Consider the following 16,866-nt stretch of genomic DNA (forward strand, 5'->3'; position numbering starts at 1 on the left):
ATCTGAGGGTCTGTATTTCAATACCATGCTGCTTTAATGACCATTGCTTTGTAATACAACTTAAAGTTTGGGGCAGTGATGCCTCCCATCTTCTTTTTCCTAAGGGTTTCTTTAGCTATTCATGGGTGTTAATTGTTACAAATTAATTTCAGGAGTGTTTGATCCACTTCCTTGAAAAATGTCATGGGTATATTTCGCGGGATTATATTAAATCTGTACAATGCTTTGGGCAGCATTGCCATTTTAATGATGCTAATCCTCTCAATTCATGAACAGGATATATATCCTCATATCCTATGTCATCTTTTATTTCTTGAAGCAGTGTTTTGTAGTTTTCTTTGGATAGGTCTTTCAGCTCTTTAGCCAACTTGACTCCAAAGTATTTGAATTTCTGTGGTACCAATGTGAATGGGATTTTTTTAATGTAATTTCTTTTTTATCATTATTTGTGTATAAAAAGGCCATTGATTTTTGCATGTTAATTTTTTAGGCTGCCACTTTACTAAACCAATCTATTTCTTCTAGAAGATTTATGGTAGAGTCTTAAAATTTTTTCTAAATATAGTACCGTGTCATATATGTCATCTGTAAATAGTGATAGCTTAACTTCTTTCTTTCCTTTCAGGATGCTCTTGATATCTTTTTTCTTGCCTAATTGCTATGGAAAAGACTTCAGGACTATGTTATATAGGACTGGCAGAGGGGACAGCCTTCTCTTATACAAGATTTTAGAGAAACTTGAGTATTCAATTTAAATTATTAAATTAAATTAAATAATTCAAATTATCTCCAATGAGTGGGCTTATGGTAAATGGCCTTGACTATTCTGCAAAAAGTTCTTTCCATTACCATCTCATTGAGAGTTTTATCATAAATGTGTATGAATCATGAGTGTGAAAATGCTTTCTCTGTATCTCTTGATATGGTCATATGGTTTTTATTTTTCTTTTGTTGGTATATTATGCAGATTGACTTGCTATGAAAAACCATCCTTGCATCTCTGGAATGAACCCTACTTGGTCATGGTATATGAACTTCTTGATGAGCGGTTGGGTCCTATTTGCTAGGACTTTTTTGAAGATCTTTACATTAGTGTTCATCGAGTATATTAGTCTGTAGTTCTCTTTTTTTGAGGCGTGTCTGTCTGCTTTTGGTATCAGGCTGTTAGCTTCATAAAAACTATTTGGGAGTGTTTCTATTTCTTTAGTTCCTTGAAAGAAGCTGAAAGAGATGAGTAGTTGGTCCTCTTAAAAGGTTTGAAAGAATTCATTAGTGAATCCATCTGGACCCTTGCTCTAGTTTTGGGGAAGAATTTTAATCATCATTCTCATTTTCTCAATAGTGGTGATTTTTTCAGATATACTAAATCATCTTGGTTCAATCCTGGAGGTTATAAGAGTCCAAGAATATATCCATTTCTTTCAGTTCTCTTGTTTTGTGGCATAGATTTTCTCAAAATCAACTCTGGTTACCCTTTGAATCCCTGTACTATCTGTAGTGATCTCCCCTTTTTCCATTTTAATTCAGTTTTTGTTTGTTTGTTTTGGAAAGGCCACATGTGATGACACTCAGGGTTTACTCCTGGCTATGCGCTCAGAAATTGCTCCTGGCTTGGGGGACCATATGGGATACTGGGGGATTGAACTGGGGCTGGTCCTAGGTTAGCATGTGCAAGGCAAACGCCCTACAGCATGCACCACCACTCCAGCCCCTAATTTAGTTTTTTGTTTTTGTTTTTGGGTCACACCGGCAGTGCTCAGGGATTTCTCCTGGCTCTACTCTCAGAAATCACTTCTGACAGGCTCAGGGGATCATATGGGATGCCAGGATTTGAACCACCATCCTTCTGCATGCAAGGCCAATGCCCTACCTCCATGCTATCTCTCCTCCCCTCCTAATTTGGTTTTTAAGTTTCTTTTTCTCCCTTTCTTTGTGAATTTTGCTAGTGGTTTATCATCTTGTTTAATTTTTCAAAGAACCAACTCTTGCCTTCATTGATCTTTTGGATTTTCAATTCATTAATTTCTACTCTAAGCTTTGTTGTTTCCTTCTGCTTACCTATTTTTGGTTCATTTTAATCACTTTCTAATTTTATGACTTGTGTCATTAAGTTCTTTATGCTACATTTTCCTTCCTTCCTTCCTTCTTCCTTCCTCCCTCCCTCCTTCCTTCCTTCCCTCCCTCCCTCCCTCCCTCCCTCCCTCCCTCCCTCCCTCCCTCCCTCCCTCCCTCCTTCCTTCCTTCCTTCCTTCCTTCCTTCCTTCCTTCCTTCCTTCCTTCCTTCCTTCCTTCCTTCCTTCCTTCCTGATGTGCTTGCAAAGCATTAATTTTCCTTTTAGTGCTACTTTTGCTATGTCTCACGAATTCTGATAATTTGTGTCTTCATTTGCATTAATTTCCAGGAATCCTTATATTTTTCTCTAAATTCATCTCTGATCCATTGTTTGTTCAGTAATGAGTTGTTTAATTTCCAGGTATTAAAGTTTTTCCCCTATGTCTGTTTGTAATTCACTTCTAATTTCAGTGCCTGTTGGAAAATGACCCATTTTCATTGGAAAAGAATGTGTGTCTAGTTTTCTAGGTAGAGAGGGAAAGATGGAGAGCCCTATATACACTAGTATATATATAAATATATACAAACAATAATATCAGTAATTTTATATACTAGTATATATATACTAAGCCACTTTCTACCATTTCTCCTTTCATAGTATATTCTTGTTAGGTTTCAGCCTCGTTGAACTATCAAAAGATGACAGGATGGTGTTGAGGTCTCCCACTATTATTGTGCTACCATTGATGTCTTCTTTTAGATTTGCAAACAATTGTTTTAAATATTAAGCTATCCCTCATCAGGTGCGAAATATGTTTTGGAATGTGATTCCTTCCTGTTGTATATATCCCTTGATTATTACCATATGTCCATTTCTGTCCTTTGTAATGTTTTTATTTCTAAAGTATGTTTCATCTGATATGTGGGTTCTGGAGCGACAGGAGTTCAGAATGGCACCTGCATTGATGTGTGAGTGGCTGGTTGGGAGCAGGCTCCATCCTTTGTGGGCAGGGTCAGCTCAACTCCATTGATGTGAGTTCTAGGGGCTCTTCAAGGCAGTATGGGTCCTGTTTCCATGGGGTTGGAAGGTCAGGATGGCACTTGCATTGACTGAATGATTGGTGATGAGTAGTCAAAAAATAATTTAAATGTAGATGGCTTTTATCATGTCTCCCTTCTTCAAATTGTATACACTATGTTAAATAGTACCTACAATATGTCTTTATAAAATCAAGCTTTTCTAGTTTAACTTTAAACTTTCTCATACTGTTATTTCCTTTTATTCAAAATTTTAAATTCTGTGTGGACAAGTTCTGTAGCAAACCTCTGCTGATTACTTCAAGAACCTCTTGTGCTTATAATAAACAATTTCACTGATTATTCCGTAGTTGACAGAAAGTTGCAGTTTCAGGGAATTATGAATAAAACAAGTGGGGATGGCATCTATAAAGATTTTCTTTGCTAGAATTATGTATTTGTGTGGTACCACATAATGAATTCAGAAAGAAGTTAAAGCACGAACTAAACCTTCCGGAAAGTTTAGATAACTTTGGTAGTAAATTTTATGTTAAAAATTAAAACATGATGTACTTCTACATATGTATACAACACTTTACAGAGTGCATACCTTGGATTTACTCGATTTATAGATATCTTTAGCATAGCAATTGTTATTTTTCTCATTAAATATATGAGATATTAGAGAAAAATAAAGAGATTATTAAGGAGCATGCTCATTGTAACATATCTAACAAATAATGCAAAAATAATTGAAAATATTAACTGAAAGTTAATAATTGAATATCTTCACAATAATAAGCTCTCTCTATTATCTCTATTATCAAAACTAGTAATTTGTTCTCTGTGTGATAATTGTTATTAGCAGGAATTAGTGGCAATGAAGAATTTTAAAAAGTGTCTGGAGTAATCCCTGAGTACAGAGCCAATAGTAACTCCTGAGTACCACCAGGTGAGGCCCAAGACAAAAGAGAAGGGAGCGGAATTAAGAAATTGAAAAGTTCCAAAATGAACCATTACTCACAATGTTCATCAGTGTGAGGAGGTAGTTTTGGACATGTTCTTTGCCATGGAAACGAACCACAGAATCATCCACGCCCAGCAGCACCTCAATGTTGTAATCACTTTCTCCTGCATGTCTGCGGCGCCTCATAGTTTCATTCAGTTGCTGATCAATGTTGCTATAAAGAGTACCGAGGTCACCAAAGCCTTCCCGATTTGAATCTATTAAGGAACAAAAGGAACTCAGAAATTTCACTTTTCTAATGGACATTCTTTAGAACTTCTTACAAAATAATAATAATTTAGAAGGAATTTCATTCTAACATAGTCATAGGAAGACTACTTTTCAATTGGTTTATAAATATCATGCCTTTGCATATGTTCAGAGAGATGTCCTATAATTCAACGTAAGATAGTAACACTAGATGTGCAGAAATTCATGCCAAGATGAGGGTTCCATGGGGAGAAGAATAAATTAGTGTTTTTAAGCTATATCCCCTGTGGAAAGTATAGAAAGCAGATAAAATGTTCTGTTTAGGTACTTATGAAGTAAATTAAAAATTTAGGACTAAAAATGAGTTAATGAGTTCACAGTGTATTTTTGTTATTGTAATCATGGAGAGTAGAATTGCTATTTTACCTAAATTTTAATCAGCCATTTTTCAGTAGCCATGCCTTAAAATTAAATTAGAGCACAGAAACACAATAGCAACGAATATTATAGGTCACCACATACTATATGAGGTCCTTTTCCATGTAAGGAATGTTGCAAAATAAAAATAAATCACCATATTTCTCCAAACCTATGTTTGTCACGATCTAAATAACGTTATTTTAGTTACTATAGATCTAAATCTATAAAACACCAAATAAAGAGTAAGAAAATTGCTATAACTGAACAAAAATTAAAATGCATACAATTTAGTTCTAAAAATAAAGTTTGTACTTGTTTGTACTTTCTAATGGACATCTCATATGAATCTTTCCATAAATATACTAAAATAAATAAATATGGCACATGTACACAGAAATATGTATAAATACACATCTGTATCTACTGTCTATCTCTCCATCTATCAAGAATGTGAGGAAGATATTCTTAGATTCTAAGCATGTAGATTACTTCAGATAACTATATTTTTGGCAAGAGAACTTTGGAGAATTAAAAAATAAAATACAAAATTAGGATACTAAAATAAAAGTATTATAATTTCTAGTATAAAACAGAAAGTATATTCATTTCCATTTCAAATATGTAAAGTCTGAGAAGGATTTTATTTTACAAACTGCCTTGATGTCTAAAACAGCCACATATCAAAAACAAATTTGACAGAACCATTTCTGACTCATGCTTTATATGAAGGTTTATTTAATGCAGCGCTGTGGCCTGTATGCCATTTAAATCAGTGTTGGACATTAATGAATAGTCATTTTCCTTTCCACCTTAGTGGTTTTAGTAACATTTAGGGTGAAGGGGAAAGTGTCTCTTGGCTAGAAAGATTGATGACCAAGCCCTAGCCACTGGGTTAGAAGTAGTAGAGTACAGATCACACTCAAACCCTTTGGAACACACACACACACACACACACACACACACACACACACACACACACACACACACACACACACACCTACAAGTATGGGCATAAATTCTGAATCTGACTACTCAGATTTAAAAGTTATACTATAATTCACTTTAACCCAAGCCCGACTGCTAGATCATTATCTGGGAATTTTCTCCTCATTGAGGAATCACATTGGCTCCACAAAACATAAATAACTCCTGCCACTATCCGCATCAAACAGAAAGCTTTTCTCAAAAGTTGTTTTTAAGAGCTAAAAACCCACACTGTGGGCAAGAGACTACACCTGTAAACAGATTTACTTTTCAGCCTGTCTTTTCACATCACTCGAGACTGAAAAATTGGAATAACAAACACACACATAGGAATGCCATACAAGAGTTCCTAGTTGTAAAAATGGTTCTTTTTCTTGATATAATGTTAAAAGCAGTTTCTAATAGAAATATGCTAGCATTTGGTATCATATTATTAAGTTTGATATAAGAATGAATATGGCTAAATAACTTTCACAAACACAGTTCATTGTGCGCTAATTATTCACTGTTTGGGCATAAATTCCTCTTTATAGAGGTGATTTCTGATAAAGAAGAGATTCTTGGGGCTGTAGTTCTAGTAAAAGAGGTAAAAAATATCGTGTTTCATGCAGCCGACCTGGGTTCAAGGCTCAGCATCACATAGAGTTCATGGAGCCCCACTAGGGGCGATCCCTGGAAAACAGAGCTAAGAGATAGCTCTAAGTGCTTCCAGGTGTGACCGCTAAACAACAAGCAGTAGTCCTATTCTTTTGACCATTGCCTTTATTCAGTGAAGTATATTTAAGCCCATAGTTTTGCCAATGATGGGCAATATTTTCTATGATTTCTTAGGTATGCATAGAATACATTTTGTCCAATAGTTTAAAGAGAAAAGAGTAAGTAATGGTACTCTTTCTTAGAAATATGACTATTAATTACAAACAGTTCTAAAAATTTACATATCTTGATTTGAAATGAATATAAAGTATGCAAAAGTTATACTCCAAATTTAAAATGACTAGTAGCAAGGGCTTTGTAAATAGATATACCTGACTTCCAATCCTGGGACTGTCATATTCTAGCAGTGTGATTTTACTTAAGACACCTAAGATTTCTGAACCTGTTTATTCATCTTTAAAATGTGTCACTGATAACAACCCTGTAAGCTTGTGTGATAATATAAGTTCATAAAAACAAGTGCACGGTTTTTAGCTATAAGTATTGGCCAAAAGTAATTGATTATACATGGCCAGTATTCTGATAAGTAAAACCTTCATTTTTTTCACTTTATATACCAATTACATTTTATAGAACCTTTTTTAAGTTTTTATATCACATCCAACTGTATTCAGTGCTTACACCTGCCTCAGGGATCGCTCCTGGTGGGGTTAAGGGACCAATATGGGGTTTCAGGGATTAAATCTATGTCTGCTACATTGCAAGGCAAGTACTCTACCCACTGTGATACCTCTCTGGCCCATACACCTTGATTAAATAAATATTTCTCTATAACATATGTTACAAGTTAATTGATTTTTAAAGTTATGTTTCTTTATAAACAGATTTGAGGAAAACTGCAATTAGTAAGAAATATCTAAACTGCTAATAATTTGAAAGAATGAGAGTAACAATATCTCCAGCAGAGTACAAAAAAGATACAAAGAGATTAAACTAGAATATTTATCTTCAATATTAAATTAGAATTAAACCTAACTGGATGAACTTATTTAATAGATTAAAAAACTAGCAAAAAATTGGAAAAGATTTAATTTATACGTGGGATTAACATCTAAGACTATAGATTAAATAAACAGCAAAAAATGAAAAATATTTAGTTTATACATGAGATTAACATCGAAGAGTATAGATTAAAAGACTAGCATAAAATGAAAAAGACTTAGTTATACATGGGATTAACATCTAAGAGCATCCAGACATGTGGTAGAGAGAAGATAAGAAAATTTCATAGTCTCCTCAGGTTTTTTTGTTTGTTTGGTTTTGCTTATCGGGCCAAATCAATGATGCTCAGGTATTATTTATAGCTCAGAAATCACTCCTGGCAAAATTGGAGGACCCTATGGGATGGCAGGTATGGAACCCAGGTTGGCAATGTGCAAGGCAAAGACCCTATCTGCTCGGGCCCCATTCTCCGTAGTTTTTATCCCTGGGAACCATAATTGTACTGGATTTATATCCAAAATATAGGTGAATTTGTGTCAAGTTGTAGCAGACAATTCCATGTGCTCGGATCACTTTCATAGTTGCTATTTGAAGCAGACATATCAGAGAATCAGATAATACCTCTTACTGATAAATGACACCTCCAAGAAGTTTCAAAGTTTAAAAGCAGACACACATGTTGCTGTAATTTTAGGTGTCTCTAGCTCTAAACCTAATTCTCTCTCAATCAGTCCATATAAGAATATAAAGAGAAATATAAAGATAATCGAGTCCAAGAAGGTCTGTACAGTCCTAGAGAGAGATTGTAGAGGGCAGTGAACTAATTCAAGAGGTAAAAATGGGTAAAATTTTGTTTTCGTATTACATATCATAGTTACTTGGTGTTTTCCCATGAGCATCCCAGTGACGTACCTAAGTGAATCAAGATGAATTAATTGGCTATTGCTGAATAAGTCACTAAAGAGTGATTGATGAAAAACAAAAGAAAGACTAGGGACCAGAGTGATAGTACACATTTTCAGGAAAATCTTTTAAAAACTTTTAATTTTTTTTAAAAAACTTACATTTTACTATTAGAAATAAATTCATAATTTGGAAATTTTTTGCTTGAAGCCTTTTGTGTACTTTCTACTTTCTACATACATTGTGACTATATATATATATATATATATATATATATATATATATATATACATATATATAATCTGAAAAAAATAAAATCTCTGCTATACAGTGTTCTTATTAAAATATGGCATGAAGGGGCACACAGGTGACCAATCAAATGATATTGCACGATTTTAGAATGAAAAATGGAATTGATTGGTGCCGGAAAGATAGCATGGGGGTTGTGTGTTTGCCTTGCATGCAGAAGGACAGGACGGTGGTTCAAATCCTCGCATCCCATATGGTCCCTCATGACTGCCAGGAGCGATTTCTGAGCTTAAAGCCAGGAGTAACCCCTGAGCACTGCTGGGTGTGACTCCCCCCAAATAGAATTGACACTATTAAGCCCTAACTCTGAACTTAGCAAATAGGTCAAATAGATTGGACAAGTCTATTGTTTATGAACACAGACACAAAATACATTTTCAAGATGAAAAACAGCATATTAATATATATGCTTAGTAATATTTACACTATTCTCTATCCCAGGAGAAAATCCTATGGTATTTAATTGGAGAAAAGAAAAAAAGTTGAAAGATACAAATTCTAAATCAAATACATTTGGGGTGATAATTCAATCTTAAACATATAGTGTGACAGATATGAGAAAATTCACCACTCTTTCCTCAGGAGCAGGTGACAATTAACCAGCTAAGTTATATCTTGTCTTCCTTGCCACTGCGGTTCACATAAATACGATGGGGAATCCAAAAAAATATATAAAGTAGCTGGAATCTGAAAAGTAATATAGGAATTAAAGTGCTTGTCTTCTTTTGCAGCCTACCTCTATTTGATCCACAGCACTGCAAATTGTTCTCTGAACAGTTTGGAGTAAGTTCTGAGCACAGAGTTTAGAGTAAGCTCTGAGTGTGGCATCTATCCCCCCCCCAGCCACCCCCCCAAAAAAAGGGAAGAAATATATTCAGAAGTACTATTTGTACCAGGTGGGTTAAATTGGCTGATTTGGGGGAAAGTTTTCACAAAAGCTTCTTAAATGCATATGATTCATCTTGATAAATGTGCCTTTACTTGTTCGCACACTGCTTTTTTCTAACTGCATGAACCTGGACATGATGTCAGGAGAATTATAAGGGACCCTTGAACGAAGGCATGTACTGACTATGGCAATGATGAAATCTACCAGGCTTCAACTTTCTAGCACTTCCAAGAACACTTCGATCCTGTATAAATGTGAATAGCTATGAATAGAGTCCTAATACATATAACACTAAGAGTACTAATTATGTTATCTACACTGACCTACACTTCTTTTCCCTTTGGGAATTCAAGTTCATGTTTTTTTATGTTAATGAGTGAATGACCAAGTGAGACACTTTTCACTGAAATGCCTCACAGCAGCTTGTTTTATAATGCATCTTGCTTTCCAACTCAGAGAGAAGGAATTATATTTTGGGGGCAAATAAATGCAAAATAGGGCTATCTAACTTGGTATACTACGTGTATTATAAGCACTAAGCAACTGAAATGTCACTAGCCAAATTTTCCAGTGTAGGTGGAAATCATAGGATCAGAGATAAATTAGGTGTAAAATGCCATCAGGAGCACAGAAGTGTACATGTAAATAACTGTGCTGATTTGTTCATATCATCCAACAATGGTCTCTCTATGGATATAATTTTTTTTGTGGTTTTTGGGTATAATATATTTCTACAACCAAGTATTAAATGCATCGTAAATATTACACTTTTAAGTGTATTATTAGTTTATATTATACACAAATATTTTAGTTTATATTATTATCAATTATCAAAGACATTTCCTTATAAATAGGGTCACTATTATACCGATAATGTTTCTGTGATTTCTATTCTGCCCAAACTCTAATTTTAAATATATATATATATATATGTTCCTTTGCTTTCAATGAATGTTTTATTGGACATTTGATGGTGTTTCCAATGAAAAACTTCTTACATTTTAATTTAAACAATGGTGTTTTCATGGCTTGAGCATTTTATCATTAGCAAAAAGATTAAAATTTCACTCATTACAAATTAGATAGCAACAAATCTTTAGTCTAGTTTCAGTGCCCAAACTAAAAGGCAATTCAGGACATAGAAAAAAATTATCAGAATGCTAAACATGTATTTATATGTAAAAGTTCATTTTATCTTTCAAATATTTAACATATTAAACAGCGCAATAACATTTACATGGCTTCAAAAATACCAATGTGGTCACGTTTTTAGGAATAAACAAGAATTGGCACTAAAAGTTGCTTTAATGTACAATACAGATATACTCTGGTTTTTAATACTATACAAATTTGAATACTTTTGTCTGCATATAAAGAAAACAAAGTGTATATAAAAACTGGGAATATCTAAGTTTGCATTCCAAGAATTCCTGAGATAGAGAGATTCCTGGGTTAACCAGTTTGTCAGTAGAACAAGTATGCTGTTTTTTGAATATCTCTATATTCTGCCATTCTTTTTGTTTGTTTGTTTGTTTTGTTTTTTGGGCCACACCTGGCAGTGCTCAGGGGTTACTCCTGGCTGTCTGCTCAGAAATAGCTCCTGGCAGGCACAGGGGACCATATGGGACACCGGGATTCGAACCAACCACCTTTGGTCCTGGATCGGCTGCTTGCAAGGCAAATGCCGCTGTGCTACCTCTCCGGGCCCTATTCTGCCATTTTTCATGTAAACACTTTGTCTTCAGATTATTTTGATTCTTTCAAAATGACATACAAATTCAAAAGTCATATCCATATACACCAACAAATTCAAGAATGTCTTTCTAGGGGATAAGCAAAAATTTTTTCTCAACACTTTGGTGCATTTAATTACATTTTTCAGTGGCAAGAATTGAATCACATGCCCATGGAAGAGACATACACAGAGAACAGATATAGAGCAGAATTTCTAGTATATTTGTTCTGTATCTGTGAATAATTTTTACATGTGTGATTTACTTTTTCTCAAGTGACTTCTGAGTGTGGACATGGTTGTTCAACAAAATACAGTTTTCTTTACATTTCAAGTGGAAAATATACAGCTTTTTTTTTTTATTTATGTGTGTGTGTTTGTGTGCGCACGTACGTGTGTGTGTGTGTGTGTGTGTGTGTGTGTGTGTGTGTTAGACCACCCCCAGCAATCCTCAGAAGTATCTCCTCACCCTGCTCAGGAATCTTTTCTGAAGTGCTTCGGGACCCACAGAGAGTGCTGGGATTGAACTTAGATTGATATCATGCAACATACCCACTGACAAATGCCTCACCCATTATACTACTACTGAGACCCAATAAACAATGTTTTAAGTATAAAAATGTTCCAAATATTCTGTTCAAATACTTAATGCTAAAAATAGAGATAATTTTCTAATTCAAATTTAAGTAAAAAATTATCTTATTTGTTGAATCTGACAATTCAAAGTATGGGACAACTATCTTTTTCCAAATAGTACATATAATTACAACACTTATACCTTCCTACCCTCCCTTCTCCATTTACTTTACAACACTCAGTTCTAGCAGTAGGCATTGATCTAGGCATGATGAAATACCATATTCTATTTTCTTTATTTTTATAATTATTTAATGGGTGGACAAATTACCTAAATCATTCCAATAGAACTAACAAACGTTTTGTTTTTACTAGCAAAGAGGAAGTTCTTTTTACTAAACATGAAATAGACAAAATATAATACTACAGCTACCTAGTTTTAATAGTGGCATAAAATTATATTTGATTATGTTGTTGTATGTTTAATGTAAGAAAATGAAGATCACGAATTGAGGGAATAATTTATGCTCCAATGAAATAAACCAAAATGAAACCTTGGTTTTTCAATTTCAAGAGATAATAAACTATGGGTTAGAGAGGAATTAAGGGGATAAAATGTGGCCATCTCCTGTTCAGTATTCTCTCTCCACCCCAACCCTTTACTGCCAGGGTGATCCCTGATCTAGAATCAAAACCTGAAAATAATTGCTTGTGAGCCCAAAACACAAAGATAAATTATTACCAATACATTCTTTTCTCTTATTGGTCTAATTTAGTTTTTACTTTAGGCATCATGGTTTACAGTGATACTAATAGTAGGTCCCATGCACAACACAATTCATCACTATACCCTCCCCACAGAGGATCCACTTCTCTCCACCACTTCACTCCTAACACCTCTTTCATCTTAATTCTCATCTACCCCATCCTTTCTCTGTGCTTAGCTTACACCTGAAGAAGAGAATAAGGTTTCTGTTGCTTCTGAGCTTTCTTCAACTTTCTTTCTTTATATCCTATATATGAGATAGATTATTCTGTCTCTCTCCTTCTGACTAATTTCATTCAGCATGATACTTTCCAGGTCTACTCACATAGCAGCAAATTGCATGATTTCATTTTTTTCTCATAATTAATAAACCCAGATATAGAAGTCAGTTTCCCAAGTAAGCTTAGCTGCATAAAAAAGAGATAGGGTCACATTTTACTATTGTCAAAGTTCAGAGTATTTTCATCAATAATATTCTTTGTCTCTTTATTAAGGATTTAATATTTCTTCACTTTAAATTTCCACAGCAATTTACTGGTTATACAAATTTTTCCCATGATATATGAAATTATTTATAAAAACCTAAACAAGAAATGTTGCCAAATTATGAATATTCATACTTGCTATTTATTCCTTCTAATAAATATTTAAACAACATGGTCACATATAAACTGGCACTGTTCTAACCACCAGGAGTAAAGCAGTCAAGAAGGCAGACACACAGATTGTCCACACAGAATTAACAATATAATAATAAGAATGAACAGGGAAAGTAAAAGTCACAAGATGCAGCAGACACAATTTAAAAAGGTGTCTAAAAAAAGGAAACCATTTTATATCTGCTATAAGAGCACTGTATGATTTGTTTGGAGAGATGCCAAATTTAAGGCTCCATTTCATCATTTATAACATAAATGGGTCATGCTAGAGGATGGCAAAAATACTCCTCTGGTTAATTAGGTCAGAACTTCATTTAAAATTAAGGGTCCTAAATTTTAGTATGAGGGTTATTCTTTATCATGTGATTAGTCATAGGTCTAATTTCTTTGCTGCTAAACCTTTAATTTCACAATTAAGAAATTAAGCTACAAAGGTGATGGCTAGAAATATGTTACGGGAGACTCTCTTACACAAGGACAATTAGGTTCGTTCTCTAGCATCAAGCATCACGTGTGTTCCCCACTAGGAGTGATTCTTTTGTTGTTTTGTTTTGTTCTGTTTTGTTTTTGTTTTTGAGCCATACCAGGCTGCTGTGTTCAGGGATTACTCCTGGCTCTGGGCTCAAAAATCACTCTAGGCAGGCTTGGGGGACCATATAAGATGCCAGGAATCAAACCCAGGTCCACCCTGGGTTAGCCCCGTGCAAGGCAAACACCCTACCACAGTGCTGTTACTCCAGCCCAGGAGTGACTCTTGAGTGCAGGGTCAGGAGTAATTACTAAACTTCACTAGGTGTGACCCCCCCAAAAAAAGAAAAAAAAATGAAAGAAATTCTATATGTAAGTTTTTTTTTTATGTCATCTGCCCTCAAATAAGCAAGAAACAGTATGAAATTTGTCCAGGGAGATAGGTGAAAAATATGGAGCATTTGATTCTGACACTTCATGGGCCCATTGAGAATAACCCAGAGTAACAAGTTGGGAGTAGCCCAAGTAACCAGTGTGTCTCTACATCTTCTCACTGCCAAAGTAGGGTGAATATAATTCATAAAAAAGAGCCATCTTGTAATTAAAAAAATGTAACAAATGATACTACTTTAGGTCCTACTATATCTAAATTCATATTTCTCAATTTAAAAAATTTTTGCATTTGGGGCCGGGGCTGGTGGCGCTGGAGGTAAGGTGCCCTGCCTTACCTGCGCTAGCCTAGGAGACGGACCGCGGTTCGATCCCCCGGCGTCCCATATGGTCCCCCAAGCCAGGAGCGACTTCTGAGCGCATAGCCAGGAGTAACCCCTGAGCGTTACCGGGTGTGGCCCAAAAACCAAAAAAAAAAAAAAAAAAAAATTTTTGCATTTAATTCAGGAGTTAATTAACATGTTCAAAACAAATTGAGGAATGAGACATTTGATAAATTGACATAGATGAAGTAAAAATACTTAATCACAACAAGTCAATAAGTACTAATTCTTTGCAAATATTAAAATAATTATCCAAGTTATGATTAGTAAGGCTATATATAAATGAGTGTGGATTGTTTTCATTCAACTCCTCCTGTAGTTTGATAATACACTGTCGATTGACAATAAAACATAATCTAAGGAGAAATGTCAGAATGACTGAAAAATTTTGGTATCTTCCTTTCCTTTCTTTGTCTTTAAATACCTCTAATTCATCTTTATTTCTTACTCTTTATTTTATCATCCTCTTTTTGTCCCTATCTATTTCCAAACACTGCCTAAGTATTTTTTGTTACATAACAACACATAAATTTAGAAATAAAAGACAAGACACCCAAGTTGAAGGAATCATAACTAGATAGGAGAGAAAGATCTATAAAAATAAAAAAAAAAACATTGGTGAGGGAGGGGAAATAGAAAAAAAAATATGAGCTGGTATTTTCATACAAAATACCAATAGAATGAAGCCACTCTACTCACTTTATTTGGAAAGAGTATTTCACAGTATTCAGGCAAGGTACCTCAACTATATATGTTAAAAGTTAAATAAAGTAAAACAGGAAAAGTCATTCTAGACATTGGACAAATTATGGCCAAAAACATTGGCCAAAAATTTATAAAGAACAGATACATTGTGAGGAGTAAAGTTAAAAGAGGATGGGAATAATAAAAGCAAAGTAAAATTTTATATTGAAAATACGGATCACTACAGTAGACCGAGAGATGAAAATGAAGAATTGAAATGTTTGTAAGTTGGCTTATGGCCTTTTCCCCTGTTTATACCCTAGTTAAAACAATTACTTATATGGTCACCCCACTAATATGTGATTATTAGAAAATAATAATCACTATATATTACTAGTTGTTTTGATATTTCCTACTTCCAGAAACTAGACTAATTAATATAGTTATTTCACAGTCAACAACATTCACACCTCCTGTTTTCTGTAGAAAAGAAGAAAGAAAGAAAGAAAGAAAGAAAGAAAGAAAGAAGAAAGAAAGAAAGAAAGAAAGAAAGAAAGAAAGAAAGAAAGAAAAGAAAGAGAAGAAAGAAAGAAAGAAAGAAAGAAAGGAGAATGAAAGAAAGAGAAAGAAAGAAAGAAAGAAAGAAAGAAAGAAAGAAAGAAAGAAAGAAAAGATATGAAAGAAAGAAAGAAGAAAGCAAGCAACATATTGATGTAGTATCTATTATCTACTTTGAAACCAAGGATCTGGGTAGCATTTACTGATTTTTCTCAGTAGGCTTTTGAGTAGGTTGAGTGTTTTTTTTTTAACTATACAGTGAAATGTAAATGCAATTTATAAGTAGTCAGTCATGAGAGGTAAAGGGAGAGAAGGAGGAAGAGAAGGAAGAAGGAAGAGAAGGAAGGAAGGAAGGAAGGAAGGAAGGGAAGAGAAGGAAGGAAGGAAGGAAGGAAGGAGAAAGAAGAAAGGAAAAAGGAGAGAAACAAAGAAAAGAAAGAAAGAAGAAAGAGAAAATAAAAGAAAACTAGAACTCTTACCAGCAGGATCGGAGGAAGAATTTTTGCAACTTTAATTCATAAGGGTTTAATGTGCTCAAGGAATACTAGAGGGACCAGGGTTTTCTGTAACTGGCCAAGTTTGGTATCCGCAAATCTAGGATATTTGGCAACTGTGGCCGGTAATTGCAAACTGTTATCCTCAGAGAAGAACATCTTTGTATTCAAATTCCTGGAATTTTCAGGCACCTCTGCAATTCATTTAACTTGCACTACCATGATGTGGGAAGAAAGAGTAGCTGCCATTGGACCAATCTGCCTCATGAATTCAATCTGTGCATTCACCCTGGAACCCAACGTAGAGAGATTATTCGTCAATCTTTCCAAAAATTTCAAGTGCACTTAATTCTTTATATTAAATCCTTTCATGCTTAAAATAGCTAGTGTGGTTTCAATTTCCTGGAACTGAACCTTGACATAATATATGGTGACTTATTTAACAAAACTGAGCCTTTAAACCACAGCCATTGGGTTGGGCCAGCGGGTTGAGCCAGATGGGTTATAGGTCTATCCATAGACCTACAAAAGCCCTTCTACCTCTAAAATGCTACCTCTGTTGAGTATGGTTGTGGCGTTTACACTGTACCAGTATTATTCTCTCCTGCATTCCCCTGGAACTGTATTCAGAGTGGCTTCTTACTTATATTTCCATAAAACTTCTTCACTACAATTATTTACCATTTAATATAAAATATAGTATTTG

The 16,866-nt window shown here is 34.5% G+C and overlaps 1 protein-coding gene across 1 annotated transcript in view; it reads right to left on the reverse strand.

The window, feature by feature from the left end:
* Positions 1-16,866, reverse strand: part of ADAMTS3 (ADAM metallopeptidase with thrombospondin type 1 motif 3) — a 248,726-nt gene that overhangs the window by 66,750 nt on the left and 165,110 nt on the right. Inside the window, exon 5 of the mRNA XM_049789927.1 lies at positions 4,095-4,294. Within this exon, the coding sequence (XP_049645884.1) occupies positions 4,095-4,294 (200 nt within the window). The remainder of the gene's footprint in view (positions 1-4,094; positions 4,295-16,866) is intronic.

This window comes from Suncus etruscus, chromosome 16, assembly GCF_024139225.1.
Source record: "Suncus etruscus isolate mSunEtr1 chromosome 16, mSunEtr1.pri.cur, whole genome shotgun sequence".
In the NCBI taxonomy this organism is placed as follows: Eukaryota; Metazoa; Chordata; class Mammalia; order Eulipotyphla; family Soricidae; genus Suncus; species Suncus etruscus.